Source organism: Peromyscus leucopus, chromosome 14 (genome assembly GCF_004664715.2).
Source record: "Peromyscus leucopus breed LL Stock chromosome 14, UCI_PerLeu_2.1, whole genome shotgun sequence".
In the NCBI taxonomy this organism is placed as follows: Eukaryota; Metazoa; Chordata; class Mammalia; order Rodentia; family Cricetidae; genus Peromyscus; species Peromyscus leucopus.
This window is the reverse complement of record NC_051075.1, coordinates 47,125,171-47,141,305: the sequence shown is the minus strand read 5'-3', so window position 1 is coordinate 47,141,305 and position 16,135 is coordinate 47,125,171. Positions and strand designations below refer to the sequence as shown.

Sequence of the window (16,135 nt, the reverse complement as noted above, 5' to 3'; positions counted from 1 at the left end):
AAATTAATGTTTTATAGACTATAAAGAAGAATTTTCGGCAAAGTACAAAAATGTAAAGCATCCCTTTCTTTGAGCTTGTAATTCTTTAATATGGAATAACTCAGGCTGTCCATTCTGTTTTAAGTAACAGAACAGATAACTGAGCACAGAAACACAATTTGAATTATAAAATTCTTGCTCTAATAAAAATTCCTTAAATGGTGAAAAAGGGGGAGTCAGTGCCTTGAAGCAACACAAGAAAATACAAGAAACCATTAGATTTCTACGTTTCCTCCCCTCCACCCGCCCCTTTTTTTTGACAAGAGTCTCACTGTACAGCCTTGGCCGGCCTGGAATTCACTATGTAGGCAAGGCTGGCCTTGAACTCACAAGAGATCTGCCTGCCTCTGCCTTCTAGGATTAAAGGCATGCGCACCTCCTAACTCCATAGGATACTGGTTGTGCTTAGAGCAGCATCAGATCTGGAGTCCTGGGCCTAGGGAGAAGGATCTAGATTAGGGACTGACAAATAACGATCATACATCAGATCACAAGCATGTTCATGTTCTTTCAGAGTGCGGACACTGAGGAACTGCTGTTTCTGAGAGCTCTGCTAAAACAAAGAAAAGTAGTCCTTTTTCTTACTCAGAAAGGTGAATTATCTTAGTAAATTGCAAAGCATTCAGGCTATAATTGCTATTCAAAAAAAGAAAAGCAAGTTTTAAAGAGTGAATTTTTACATTTTACACGGGCTTAGGTCAAGCAATACTAAATTAATAAAATAAGTATGCAACTAATCTTAAATTTCCATTCAATTAAGTATCTCTTTGAAATATTCTTTATTTTTTTCTAGTCTACTTAAATAGCAACAACAGAAATGCAAATATATCATTTTAAGCAGCTGCAAATTTTTAAAAGAAAACACTTCTCAAGATAAACTTTGCAGTGGCTGATTTTAACCTAAATTATGAGTTTTAGAGGCATTAAAATATGTAGAATGTACATGTATGACATCTACTCCCTGACTTCCTGCTTGGCTTTGCATACAAAAGGCTGCATGGTGGCTCACATAATTTGTAATGTATTATTTTTGATACAAAGACCCAAAGTTTTAATCTCCCCCAAACAAATGACAATTACAAAGTCTCAAGCACATTTTAATCTCAGGTTAAAGAGTTGCCTTGTCTGGATGGGACGTGGCTGAAACTGAAAAGCCCTGCAGTGTGTGGACCCAACACCTGCAACCCCAGCACTAAGGGAAGGCAGGAAGGTCTGGGGAGGACAGCCAGGGATGGACAGCAAGACTGTCTAGAAAAAACAAAGGAAAGCCTAACAGTGCTCAGTGTTCCTGAGGCTGGGAAGCAGTTCAGCCCTCCCACATGCAGCAGCCGAGTGGGGTGGAACTTACTCTGCACTTGTGTACTGTCAACTGTGCACCACAAACCCAGACAACTCCCCCGCAGACGTCCTGATCACAATGCCCACAACAGAAAGCCATTCCAACAGCTCTTTCAAGGTTTTCTTTCCAGTCATGGCTGACCTCTGCCCACCAGAAGCAAACCAAAACAGCGCTAAACACAGTAACATCTGACCAAACCTACACGATGGAACTGACAAAATCTACGGGGTATCCTGCCACTGCAAAGAGAGTTCACAGAAACAGACCCGGGCAACTCTGGGAGCTGCACTGCTTAACAGTGACCTCAGCATGACAGATGTGATCCGAAGCATCCAGAATGAGGACACAATGAGAAGGAATGAAGAAAGTGGTCATGGAAACTGTCCAAAACACTTCAATGTGACCCAGCGTCACGTTATAAAAAGGGGAAATAATCTCAGCAGACAGAGTCACTTACGAAACCAGTTATCTGCTAGAGCAATCAAACTTGAAAAGGTCACCTGCTTGCTAGTCCTCTCTAAGTTTATTACTCGACCCTGTGAGGTCATGACCTTCAGAAAAAGAAGGAAAAGCGAACACTTACCGGGAGTGAAAATTCCTCAGCCAGGTACTTCAGTAAGGATGCTTCTTTGGCCAAGTACTTGTTCCTTTCCTGGATGTTGCCCTGAAGCTTCGAATCGAACTCCTTTCTGACCACAGAAGCAATGGAGTCAACAATCACAAGCTTAACTCCTTTGGAAATAATCTCCTCCTCCAAAGACTCAAGCCTAAGAAAGTAGAATTTATAAAATAGTGAACAAATTTAAGACATGATTTATTTACTGGTCTTTCTTTTTAGAAGGAAGATGGAAGAACACTGTACTAGGGTTTGAAAGAAAAGCTAACCACAGGATGGGCAAGCTATGAAACCTGGCAGCTTCTGGGAAGAGGGAGCTAGGGCAGAAGAGAGAACGTCATGCCCTTTGAGTCAGGGTCAGCGATGGAGGTCTACAGCATCTGTGAGGGCAAGGGAGGGTCAGAGAGAACACTAAGAACAAGCATGACTGGGTGTTTGTTGGTTGGTACCCAGGAAAGAGACAGAAAGTGGGGAAAGGGAAAGCCATGCTCTTGGATTAGAACTCAGAAAAGCAAGCAGGCTGAACATGGAAGATCTGTAAGCAACTGCCAAGACATCATTTTTACAGAGTCAACGGGCTGGAGAGATGGCTCAATGGTTAAGAATACTTGTTACAGAGGACCAGGTTTGGCTGCCAGCACCCACATGGTGGTTCCAGGGGAGTCCTACCCCCTCTTCCAAGGGCATCAGGCATGCAAAGGGTGTACATACAAACATGTAGGCAAATATGCATATATATAAAATATAAAATAAATAAATCTAAAACAACAACACTAAAACATTAAAAAGGTTAATGAGCTTTAAAACGATAAGGCAGGCCTGGTGACACAGATCTGTAGTCCTCACTACTCAAGAAGCTGAAGAAAGAAGTTTGCAAGTTCAAGGCTAAACTGGGCTACAGTGGGAGTACAAAGCCAAACTGGGTAATGTAAGCATGATCCTGTCTCAAAATAAAAAATTTAAAAAGGGCTGAGATGCAGCTCTTTGGTAAAGCACTTGCCTGATACACACTGGGCCCTAAGTTCAATCCTAGTAACTAGCGCGCGCGCGCGCACGCGCGCGCGCGCACACACACACACACACACACACGGTGGTATTGTGTTCCCCAAAATATTGTGCACCCTAATAAACTTATCTGGGGTCAGAGAACAGAGAGCCACTAGATACAGAGGCTAGAAAATGGTGGCACTCACGCCTTTAATCCTAGCATTCCAGAGGCAGAAATCCCTCTGGATCTCCGTGAGTTCAAGGCCACATTTGAAACAACCAGGCATGGTGACTCAAGCCTTTAATCCCAAGAAGTGAGCCTTTAACCCCAGGGAGTGGTGGCAGATAGCAGAAAGATATATAAGGCATGAAGACCAGAAACTAGAAGCATTTGGCTGGTTAAGCTTTTAGGCTTTTGAGCAGCAGTTCAGCTGAGATCCATTTGGATGAGGACTCAGAGGCTTCCAGTCTGAGGAAACAGGATCAGCTGAGGAACTGGCAAGGTGAGGAAGCTGTGGCTTGTTCTGCTTCTCTGATCTTCCAGCATTCACCCCAATAACTGATCTTAGGTTTGTTTTTATTAATAAGACTCTTTAAGATTCATGCTACACACACACACACACACACACACACACACACACACACCCCTAAGTTATAGTGGTGACATAAAATGCAGCACTCCTCTCATATTGCATTCTTATGGAAACAGAGAGAGTGTTTTCATGTTGTCCTACAATTCTATAAAAGCTGTAATTTTAAAGTAAAACTACTTGTCGTGGCCAGTCTCCAAAATGGCCTCCTCTCCTCTTGTTCCCATTTCCTGGCCTGTCACATCTCTGTGTGAATATACCCTCCCTGTGCGTACATGCCCTCCTACACGGTACAAGAGTTGGGCTGTGTGACCAAAGCTTTGACAACACAGTGGTACTCTTGTTCCAGACAGTAGGCACAAAGACCACAACTCCCACATGTAAGAAAGCAGGCCTTCCAACGTCCCAGGAGTGAGGCTGGAAACAGGTGCCAGGCCTGCTGAGCCATGAGACGGCTCCAGTCCTGGACAACTGCAGGGCAGGACACCCAGCTCAGCCACTCCCAGGTGCCCAGCCCCCAGAAAACACATATTTGTTATTTTAAGCTGCTACATTTTGAGGTAATTTGCTAACAAAACAACACATAATTAATAAACCACTTAGATTCTAAAATATTCATTTAAATGTTTTTTTTCCATTTTAAAGAAACATTTCAAAAAACTACAACAAATAAAGAGTACAGAATAAGTATTTCCTTAATTCTATTATATAAGAATTCTTTACTTAGAAGCTGAAAATATGAAGAAGAAAAAAACCTTCAAAGCATTACTAAAACATCAAAATCTGAAACTGCCTACCTCTGTAGAACTCCCTCACAGGTAAGTTCCCGGTGAAGACGGACTTTACTGCTCATCAGAAGCAGTTTTTCTTCAGTGTTAAAATAGAGTGGAAAACGGGATTCTGCGATCTCTACCAGTCTATGGAGGAAAAGGAAAAGAATGCAAGAGAAAACGGTGAATACTGAAGCCACACTGCTAAGTCTCCATTCTACACGAGAAATCCCTAAGCCTTTCCACCCGTCAGGTGTAGGCCAAAGGCTGCAAACTCAGGCTGGAATGCACGTGACCTCTGCACGCATCAGCAGAGGTCAGCTGTCAACAGAAGCTGACAAGGCCTCTGGGTCTCCCCAAACTTCCAACAAGCAACACGTCTCCAAGATTTCATTTTCGGGAAATAATATGTTTACAGGAACATTTTTGTCTAGCAGCTAAATTAACATATTTGAAATTAGAAAAAGCTTTCAGGGGTTGGGGATTTAGCTCAGTGGTAGAGCGCTTGCCTAGCAAGCACAAGGCCCTGGGTTCGGTCCTCAGCTCCAGAAAAAAAAAAGAAAAGAAAAAGAAAAAGCTTTCAGTTGCTTGAATGAACAAAGTCTATTTCAATAAATATAGTATATTATCTTAATGATAACTTTTATCTAAGTTGGCATGTCTCATTCCAGAAAAACATGTTTTCTCAATTAAAATTTAGTGCTATCTAGCAGTTCCTTGGAAAACAGAAAATTATTATTTAAACAAGTACATGTTATTCAGTTACTTCTCAGTAAACAAAAAGTTATTTTTTAAATACTGAATTCAGACCCCAGGGCTAAATATAATGTGGGGCAGGTCAAGTGAAGAGTGATAAATCAAAACAGAAATGATATCATGAGGCACATGAGGAATAAAAGCATTACTAGAAATTACAAATGTATAGGATTTAAAAGTCAAAAACAAAACTCTGGTTATAACTGTATCCCAGTTAAAATGACATTTGTCAGCCCTTCTTAGTCACCCAGGGGACCTGGAACAGAAACCGTAAACACTGGGCCATCCCATACTCAACGTTCAAGTCAGAAACACAGAAGTACAAAAGATCAGGGTCCAAACAGTTACAGGGTTCTGAGAAGAGGCTGAGAACTTCAAGTAGATAAACAAAACAAATCCCTTAAATATGCTACAATCAGAAGCAAGGGTGGGGGACCTAAAACAGGAAAAAGAAGAGAAAAATAAAGACCATCAATAACCTTTTAAGTGTATTTTCAGTAAACCGAAAGGAAAAATATACAATTTGGTTCAATAAGACAAGATTCCAAATGCTTCAAGAGAAAAACTACTGTTTAAAGAGGTTTTCAAGGGAGGAGTGCTTGGCAGAGGCAGAGGGGCGCAAGGAAGAAGGACAGGAAGTAAGGAAGGCAGAGAAACGATATGGCATTGGGCAAGTCGGGAAGGTTTGTTAGAAACATGTAGTAATTATCATTATTATTATTGTTATTGTTATTATTATTCAACTATGCAGTAAGCTCAGCACTCAGTGTGTGGACAGGAGTTACAGTTGTTCACATTTGCCATGCTGAATAACTATACTGAAGAGTCAGCAACATACCAATCAATGTTACAACTTCCTATAGGTTTCCCCAAATAATTTTTATTTTAGGAAACTTTTTAAAAAATAAAAATCAAAGCTAAATATAAATTAAGTTTTCTGCATGCCTGGTATTAATCCCACTAATCTCCCAGTGTCTGTGACAATCTTCACAAGACCTTATTTTTCAGGGGAGGCAAAAGAAAAATCTCTTTTCCTCCAACATAGACACGGAAAGTTTGGAAACAGTGCCACCTACTGGTGATCTTTTAATAACCGCATTCCTTTGAAAAGATTCATTTCTAATTCATTCAGTAAGTCAGGCTTCATGGTGCACGCTTTAATCCCAGCACTCGGGAGGTAGGGACAGGAGGATCTCTGTGAGTATGAGGCCAGCCTGGGCTACAGAGTAACTTCCATGACAGCCAGGACTACACACAGAAACCCTGTCTCAAAAAACCAAAAACTAATAAGAGAAAATACAATTCATTCATTCAAGATTGACTGAGGACCTACACCCTGTGCCAGGCACTACTGTAAAGTACTGAGCATATGGCATTACAACGTCTCAAAAGAGGAAATGAGGAACACAGGGAGAAAGGAAGAAGCTACATTCTCGGTGTGCTGGCTAGATTTATGTCAACTTGACACAAACTACAGTCATCTGAGAGGAGGGAACCTCGACTGAGAAAATGCCTCCAAATGACCGGGCTGTGGGCAAGCCTGCAGAGCATTTTCTTCATTAGTGATTGATAGGGGAGGGCCCAGCCTATTGTGAGTGGGGCCATCCCTGGACTAGAGGTCCTGGGTTCCATAAGAAAGCAGGCTGAGCAGCCATGAGGAGCAAGCCAGTAAGCAGCACCCCTCCATGGCCTCTGCATCAGCTCCTGCCTCCAGGTTCCTACCCTGTTTGAGTTCCTGTCCTGACTTCCTTTGATGATGACCAGCGTTGCAGAAGTGTCAGCCCATTAACCCTTTCCTCCCCAGCTTGCTTTTTGGTCATGTGTTTCATCTAACTAAGACACTCCGGAAGGAGAGAAAAGCAAATAAACAGGTCGGTGGCCAGCTACAGCGCTCTAAAGAGCACTGGAGTAAAATGAGGAAACAGAAGGTGAAAACAAGTGGCATTTCGTGCAGAGCTGTGCAGACATTTGAACAAAGATTAGAGAGGAGTAAGTGAAGCATGCACTGTCTGGAAGAACAGAGCTGCTGCAGATATGACCCCCTGCAGCACCGGCAGAGGAAGAGGTAAAGCAGTTGGAACACAGGAGCAGGGAAGGTTAAAAGAAAGCCAGAGAAGCAGCTAGAGACCAAGGTCCCCTCAGATCCTCAGATCTATGGTCATCTGTTTGGAGTTTATTAAGAAAAACGAAAAGTCTAGGAGCAGAACTGACATCATCAGGTTTACTTTTTTAACGGTCTGTTACGTTAACCATTCAGCCACCACATCCCAGTAGGTTTCTTCAAAAATTTTAAAAATACAAATAAAAAAAATAAAAAGACTGGTCTGGGGGAGTGGCTTAGTGCTAGAAAGCACTTGCTGCTCTCTCAGAAGATGAAATTCATTTCCCAATGCCCAGATGGTGGCTCAAAACCATCCTTAACTCCAGATCTGGGCTGGGGGCTGCCACCCTCTTCTGACCCCCACTGCATCAGGTACACACGTTGCTCCTACATGCATGCAGGCAAAACATTGATACACGTAAGATACAAAATAATAAATAAATCTCTCTTTGTTTTTAAGTGTGCTCTAGAGTCTGGGAGATGGCTCAGCAGGCAGGAATGCTTCTGTAGAAGCATGAGGCCCTGAGTTCAAATCCCCGCTATGGAGGCAGAGACTGGAGGATGGCTGAGGCTTGAGGGCTGCTAGCCTACCTCCAAGTTCAGGGAGAAACCCTGTCTCAAGGGAATCAGGGAAAGAATGGTACATCAGGACACCAACATCCTCCTCTGTCCTCCATAATCAGGCACAAGCACACACTCCTATACACACACACACACACACACACAAACACACACACAGAGTTTGCTCTAGATGTCAGAAGGAGAAAAGGCTATAGAAAGGGTAGGGGGAAAACAAAATAAACAAGTATTTCAGTCCACACAAGAAATGATGGTGACCTGACCTAGGGAAATAATACCTCAGATAATTAGAGTACCTGGATTGAAAGCATAATTCAAAGGGGGAGCAGGAAGAACTCGATTGATTGGATGAATATCTAGAAGAATGGGGATTCAGTCAGGAGTTTAGCTATTGGTGTTCTTCCTGTGTTCTATTTTTTTAGGGGGGAATCCAGAATTCATCTTCAGATATATCAAGTTATCCACATATGTAAACATAACTATAACATGCTATTAGGTCACGTGGCAAATATATATGAATCTGGGGTTGAGGGAAAGCTCAGAACATGAACCCATGACCCTTGTGCCAATCAAGAATCCTGTTAAAATCATGAGATTGGATACCAGGGACTGAGGACAGACAGAGGAGGAACAAGATCCCAAACCTGAGTTCTAGGGTTCCCCAAGGCTCAGAAGTTGAACACTGAGGAGGACGCAGCAACACACTAAAGAGGTAGTCCAAAGACAGGGATTGAATCAAGAGAGCCTGACCGCTTCTGAGAAGCCACCCAAAGGAACAACTGCTCAAGAGGAGAGAAATCAACAGGGCTACATGTGTACAAGACTACACACATGCTGGTTCCATGACGAACTAAAAAGTCCTACTTTCTAGTGATGTCACAGCCGACATGCTATCCATGGACAACACATTTTTCATGGGTTTATAGTAATATTGGTATAGACAGACTCACTATGTTATCAGCCATGCAAAAGCACAGTATGTACAATTATGCATAGTATCCAACACTTGGTAATGACAATGGACAGCTACGATTCTGGTTGTGTTTACCCCGCTAGCAATCATTACTATAGCATTTTTAAGTTCTGTAAAACACAGTGCAGCAGCTTCACATTATTTCTGCTCACCATGTCTCTTGACTGTATACAGAGGCCATATCATGACAAGCACACACTATGTACTGTACAGTGTACGGACACTGTAACAGAATCACAGGATGAATTGTCCAGTCATAGAGTTCTCAGACCATACCACCACCATTAAGCAACGCATGGCTGTGTTTTAAATACCACTGAGTTAAAGTTTTGAAAATCAATTTCACTCTAGGACTAGGAGATAAAGCCAGGATGGAATGAATTCAAAACAAAATAACAGGGAGATTTTTACTTCTGTGCACAAAAGATTAACTGGCTTGGGAATGGCCCTGATAGCCTCAACAACTGGAAAAGCAGACAAAATATCTGAAATCACAGTTTCACACACTGAACAATAGTTCAAAACTGACGCTCATGAGAAAGGAAACTAATAAAGGAACCTGAAGTGTGTCCCGGGCTCACACCAGAGGCACTTTCCATTCTACAAAACAAAAAAGGGAAGCCAAAGCAAGGCTGGTGGGACCTGAGTGAAGATGAGATCAGAGTTTGGGAAAGCCAAGCTGGTAAGACTCAAGGGCAGAAAAGAGGAGGTGTGAGGTCTGGCGGGGACTTGTGGATCGGTACACTCCAGAACTAATACACATAATGGATGGAAGGAAACTACTCAGGAGGGACCAGGAGACAACACAGAGACTAAACACTCCCCAGAACCCACACACAATGAGAACAGTGCAAGTTCCCACGTCAACAAGGAGTGCAGAGATCTCATTATAACCTAGGCAACCGGCGGAGCCCTCACAGGGCTTCACGGTACTGAGGCTCAATCATTCTCAAAGACCACTTGGGATCTGCTGGAACAAATGTGAAGGGCCAGCTTTAAAATAATCAAAATAATCTTAACTGTATATTAAAACAGAAACCTAACACTTTAAAGCTGTATATTTAAGTCCAGCATCTAACATAATATGTCTAACAACCAATTTAGCAATTATTAAGAAAGGGGCTGGAGAGGTGGCTCAGCAGTTAAGAGCACTGGCTGCTCTTCCCAAGGACTCGGTTTCAACCCAGCACCCACATGCGGGCTCACATTCATACACATAAAATACAAAATAACAAATCTCTTTTTTTAAGTCTGCTCTAGAGTTGAACCAAAGGACTCGGTTTCAACCCAGCACCCACATGAAAGCTCACAGCTTTCTGTAACTCCAGTTCCAGGGGATCCAATGCCCTCTTCTGGCCTCTGTGGGCACCAAGGACTGTTGCACAGATGTACACATGCAGGCAAGCATTTATACACAGAAAATTTTTAAATGTTTAATTACTAGGCATGTAAATCACTAACAAAAGACCAGAAATTCTACAGATGATGGCATTATTAAAGCCCTCAGAAACAGCTATTTGCAATCTCATAAATTTATTTAAATAAGTAAACAGAGGTTGTCAAACACTATGTACTGTTGACCCAAACCAGAAAAATAACCTGGTTTTGTTAATAAAGTCTTATTAGAACACCTATTTGTTCACTTCCTATTACAGCTGCTTTTGCACTATAACAGCAGAACTGAAGAGCTACAGCTTAAGACTAAGAGCTAGAGTGGCTCAAGGCCTTGATCCCAGCACTATAAAGGAAGGAGGAGACAACCTGAGCTATACAGCAAGACTGGGTCAAAAACAAAGAGAAGAGCTAGGACAGTAACTCAGTTGGTAAAGTGTTCGCACTGCAAGCGTGGGGTCCTGGGTTCAATCCTCAGAACTCATATGAAAAAGCCAGGAGTGATAGCACAGGCTTATAATCTCAGAGGTGGGGAGGCAGGGACAGGCAGGTCCATGGGGCTCCCTAGAGAGCCAGACTAGGCCAGTAAGAGACCTTATCTCAATGAAAAAAAAAAAAATGGGGGTGGTTCAGTGGTTAAGAGCACTTGCTGTTCTTCCAGAGGACCCAAGTTCTATTCCCAGCACCCACATGGCAGCTCACAGCCATCTGTAACTCTAGTTCCAGGGGATCCAGTGCTCTCTTCCGACCTCCTCGGGCACCAGGCACACAAGTGACAGACATACATACAGGCAAACACCCATAAGATAATTTTTTTAAAGGGGGTAGATAGCACCTAAGGAATGGTACCCAAGGTTATTTGTCATCTGGGGTCCACATGCAGATAAACACACACACACACACACACACACACACAAAAAAAAAAAAAAAACTAGCACAGGTACTCACATACAACTGCATGCACATACTCTTGACAGAATCAAGAACTAAAATAAATAACTAATAAATAACAAAATCAAAACAGCTATAACGGATGCCTACTGAGATAATACTGTTTCTGAGATACATCTCAAACAAGAACGTTCAAACCACTAATGAACCACGCTTAAGGCAAAGCATGTGTGACCTTCGGCTTTCACCTCATCAACCCTCCTCAGCCATGAACTTGAATAATGCACCAGCAACCACCCCACAATCCCACATACAAAATGAATTCCTTAAGATAAGAGAAATAAGCAAACCAACTCTTTCCTTTTACTTAGTTTTTAAACTGAGTTCATCTTTGGCCCTGGTTATAAATTACATCCTTTGAGCAATGTAACTCCACAAGCCACAAACCATACATACAGCTATTGTTAAGACACTTGGGGGTTTCTCCTCTCCCTCTCACGTCTAAAGAATGCAGTACCTCCTTGCCCTAATGAATCCCAACCCTGCTACCTGCTGACTCTGGGTGAAAGTCTTTCTGCAGCTTGAGTCAAATTCCAGCCACCGCCAGTGAAGGTCCCTCGAGGAGAACTCGTCAGGCTAAAGTCAGCTGCATTCTCAGCACTGCTACCAGTTCCGTCTTTTCCCACTCGTCGTCAATAAACATAACAGAATGCTTATTCAACTCATAAGTACGGGAATTCTCACAGCTGTCAGATTTCCATAGGCTGGGATACAGATCTGGGTCAGTGGATTATTTACTTACCCATATTGTCAAGATGTACCTAACCCTACGGTTGCATCTAAGACTATGCTGTGTTTGAAGCAGATGTCTAGTAGGGAAAACAAATAGAAACAGGCATTTTTCTGAATAATCCAGAGAATGGTGTCCACAACTCAGCGTCTCTGCACTTCCTCAAATTCCTTTTGAGCCTCCTCTTCCCTGATCCATCTCTTCTCTAAATCTGGAAAGAATCTAAGCTATGGTTAAACATTGCAACTTACCGGCCCAAGCCACTTCCAGCTCCTCATGCTCAGAGTCTCACTTTTATTCAAACAGTGGCACAAACAGGTCCTCACAACTCATCATGACTGCTAGATAATCTCTGCCCTCCATTTCTCATACTCCCACAGAAAAGTGGTCCAGTGAGAAACCTGAAGAATTACTAAGAAAACATCTGCAGATAAGAAGATGAGAAAAGCAGGTATCCTTTAAAGGGGGAGGGGGGCATGATGGTGCTCCTCTTTAATCCCAGCTCTCAGGAGGGTTCTAGGATATCCAGGGCTATGTGGAAACACTGTCTCAAAAGTAGATAGATAGATAGATAGATAGATAGATAGATAGATAGATAGATAGATAGATAGATAACCAAAATTTTTTAAAGGATATTTTACTGATGAAAGGTATGGCTAGGCCTTTCTCTTCTCACTAACTTTCCCATCACACAGAGACTGGACAATAAATGTTACAGACAGTTTTCTCAGTACTTGACCATTATCTCAATGTTCTCAGGATCCCCTAAAGATACTGTCATCCCCAGACAACAGGAAGTAATTTTAAGAACATGATGCTCACATTCCCAAGAGGTAGGGTGGGTAGGTTTTTTTTTTTTTGTCATTCAGTAGGTTATGGATATTTGTCATTGTTTAGGCAAGGTTACTTGCAAATTGTTATTGATCATGGTCAGGGGGAAAAAACTAAGCAAAGGAGGTTAAATTTAGGGATTTCTTTTTGAAAAGATAAAAAGGGGGATAAAGGAATGATAGGATAAAAGGGTAGATTATTGAATCTACTTTTAAACTAAAAAGCAACTACTAGCTCGAATATTTTACATTGGTATGGATTTTTGTATACTGACACAAATTTAAGGTTATTTTTGTTAGAACATACTATATACATGTTTCTACTCTTATTTAAGTATATTATTTAAGTACTCTTGTTTTTGTTCATTGATACAAATTTAAGATTACTTTTGTTTTAACATACTGTATATGTTTCTACTCTTGTTTAAGGTATTGTACCTATGCAGCTCACTTTAAAATGTAATGTTCTAGTCCTTAAAAGCTATTATTACAAACTATTTAGGATAATTAAGAAATGCAAGTTAGTTGTTAGTCATCTATAACAATCAAACTTGTAGTCACATTAGGTATGTTTTCAAGGTTACATAGATATATTTTAGATAGATAGGTGGTCTTCAAACACTTCAGAGATTTACAGAATATGGCATTTAAGATATTTTAATAACATAAGGCTTTTCATGACAGTGAGATAGGTCTGCTCCTGGAAGCACCAATCTGCTTTAAAAAAAAAAAAAAAAAAAATGAGGAGTATCAAAGAACCTCCATATAGAGTTTGCTTTCATATGTGGCAAAATTAGCCACTGGCCAAAAAACTGCCCTTGCCTGGATGGCTGACAGTATGCTGTCCAAATTGGACAGGCAGAACACAAAAGAGGGTAACTGCCAAACTTTGCCAAGACAAGGTAGGACAGTCCTTCAAAATTTCTGTTTCACACAAAAGTCTGTGGCCAGCAGGCCAAAGATGGATGCCCCAACATTGCAGAGGAACTTTGGGTGACTGTCCAGGTAGCCAGATGTCTCTACCATTTCTATAGTTTTAGAAGTTGTTTGATCTGCACTTCCTGTTTACTCAGGTAATATTTTATCCTTCTTAGGTCTCTGATGGGGTTGAAAACTAGATAGCTGTAAATGAATTTCTAAACAGTCTTATTAAATAAAAAACACAGAGCCAGATATAGAGGTGAAAGCCTTAGAGAGATCAGGGAAATAGGGAAAGCCACATTTAACCTTACCAACTCCACAGCTTCCAAATGCGAGTTACTTCCTGTCTACCCACACCTATATGCCTTGCTGTTCTGCCATCTGATTTGCTCACTGTGTCCAGCTACATCACTTCCTCCTCCTGCCCAGCTCTGTCGCTTTCTGTCTGTCTGTACAGAACTCCAGACCTCCATGGTTAACTAGTGTTGGAATTTAAGGCATGTGCCACCACACGTGGCTCTGTTTCCAGTGTGTGGCCTTGAACTCACAGAGATCCTGACAGATTCCTGCCTGCCAAGTGATAGGATTAAAGGCATGTGCTACCATTACCTGACTTCTTTGTTTACTTATAATGGCTGTTCCTATTTCTCTGATCTCCAGGCAAGCTTTATTTACTAAAGCACAAATAAAATATCACCACATTTCAGCACAAATAAAATATCACCAGAGATAGTTATACTATTTTCTTTGTTACCAAATTCAGAAAAGAAACTTCCAAAAAGAGATGTAAAATTTATAAAGGTTGGTAGACATAAAAGTTTAAGTTTTTTACCTAAAAAAATGTTTTAAGGTTTAAAAAGATATTTTAGGTTGGTAATAAAAGTTACAATAATTGTTCTTATTGTATATAATTTTAACATGTTAGAGTTAGAAACCTTTCCTTTTTTACTTAGATTTTTATTTACACTATGTGAAGATGTGTCACTGTGATTGGTTTAATAAAGAGCTAAGTATGGGACTTTTGGGGAGAGAGAGAAACTCGGGGTTAAAAATCTGGCACAGCAGGAGACACCAGTGAGACACTGAGAAAGTCAGACATACAGAATGGGAGAGGGTAAAAAGACATGTGGTAGAAAAAAAAAAAGTTAATTTATGTTGTAAGAGCTAGTTGGAAACAAACCTAAGCTAAGGCCAAGCTTTCATAATTAATAATAAAGTCTCCATGTCATTATTTGGGAGCCGATGGTCCCAACAAGAAAGTCTGACTACAGTCAGGAAGCCCAGAATGATAAACACTCACTCACAGGTAGCTTTCTCCTTTTTATTCAGTCCAGGACTCAGTTGGCCACACTCCTTTAAGGTAAATCTTCCCACCTCAATTAACCTAATCAAGTTAATCCTTCTCAAGCCTGACTAGAGAGGCTAACCTAACCTAGATAATCCCCCATGGGCATACATGGAAGCTTGTCTCCTAGGTAATTCCAGATCCTGTTAGGCTGAAGATCCATGTTAAATATCATCCCTCATCAGATCCATTTTGATCTACTAATATTTAGGGAGAAATAAAGAAGAGAATTGTTCATAATGATGTAATGACAAAGAGTCCAAAAACAATATGTACAGTGTATCTTGACTGAGAGATAAGAATTGATCTCTGTATGCATAACCTCTTATTTGATGAATGTCCATTCACCAAGACTTTACTTCCTTCTATAAATAACGTGTAAAGCAGCTTACCCTTTCCTCTTTAGTCTTCCCTCTTCCCCATTTTCTACTTAACATCCCCCCCCACTTCATCTTGTTTCTTCTCAACCTTCTACAAAACAGAGCTTACACAGGAAGCCCAATGAAACCAGTAAGAAGGGGATAGAAGAGGAAGAAAACGATCTGCTTCCTGTATCAATTTCAAAAGAAAAAAAAAAAACTTTAAAAACACTATCTAGCACCCTTTGTTCTTAAAAATTAAACGTTGACCTATTTGTCAATGTCCCATGGTGCACAGGAGCTATAAAAGCAAAGCATTAGAATGGAAAATACAACAACCTACCTTTCAGCAGTAAACGCAGACTCCGTGTCAATGTAGACAACAGCCCCTTCTAATCCTCCCATGCTGGTGGGTAAGGTAGCTAAAACACTCATCATTATACAAAACTGAGTTTTTCCACAACCTGGTGGACCTGTAATCTAAAAAACAAAGTGCATGTTATCTATAAAATTTGTATAAACACTGTAAGCTAGCCAAAGAAAATTATTTTAGGATTTGCTGAAAAAAAAAAAAACACACAATCCAATGAACCTGGGTTCCAGGAGAGAATTAAGTCCTACTTCCCTAAGACACTCACTGTATGTAACAAACTGACTTTTGCCTTATTGGTGTATCCTTGGGATATATGTCTTTGGGGGCAATGAGAAAATGCTCAATTAATCACCTTCTGTGCTTCGTTACCAGATGTGAAGCTACAATGGAGAAAGGCTAGAAGACGCACTCACTCACTGTACACACTGGTGTTGACAAATAACACCGGGAAAATACTACTGAAGACTGATTTCTTGGTGGGGTC

General features: G+C 41.1%; 1 protein-coding gene across 3 annotated transcripts in view; it reads right to left on the bottom strand.

The window, feature by feature from the left end:
- Nucleotides 1-15,761, bottom strand: part of LOC114697777 (DNA repair protein RAD51 homolog 2) — a 513,000-nt gene extending 497,239 nt beyond the window's left edge. For 2 of the 3 annotated variants that reach the window (XM_037210676.1, XM_037210677.1), the window contains exons 1-3: nucleotides 15,622-15,754; nucleotides 4,369-4,488; nucleotides 1,962-2,145 (exon numbers count right to left, since the gene is read on the bottom strand). In XM_037210676.1, the coding sequence (XP_037066571.1) occupies nucleotides 1,962-2,145; nucleotides 4,369-4,488; nucleotides 15,622-15,716 (399 nt within the window). In that variant the 5' untranslated portion in view covers nucleotides 15,717-15,754. Of the gene's footprint in view, nucleotides 1-1,961; nucleotides 2,146-4,368; nucleotides 4,489-15,621 lie in introns of all 3 variants that reach the window. The other variant, XM_028876125.2, reaches the window with a different exon arrangement.
- Between the last annotated feature and the right edge of the window lie 374 nt (nucleotides 15,762-16,135).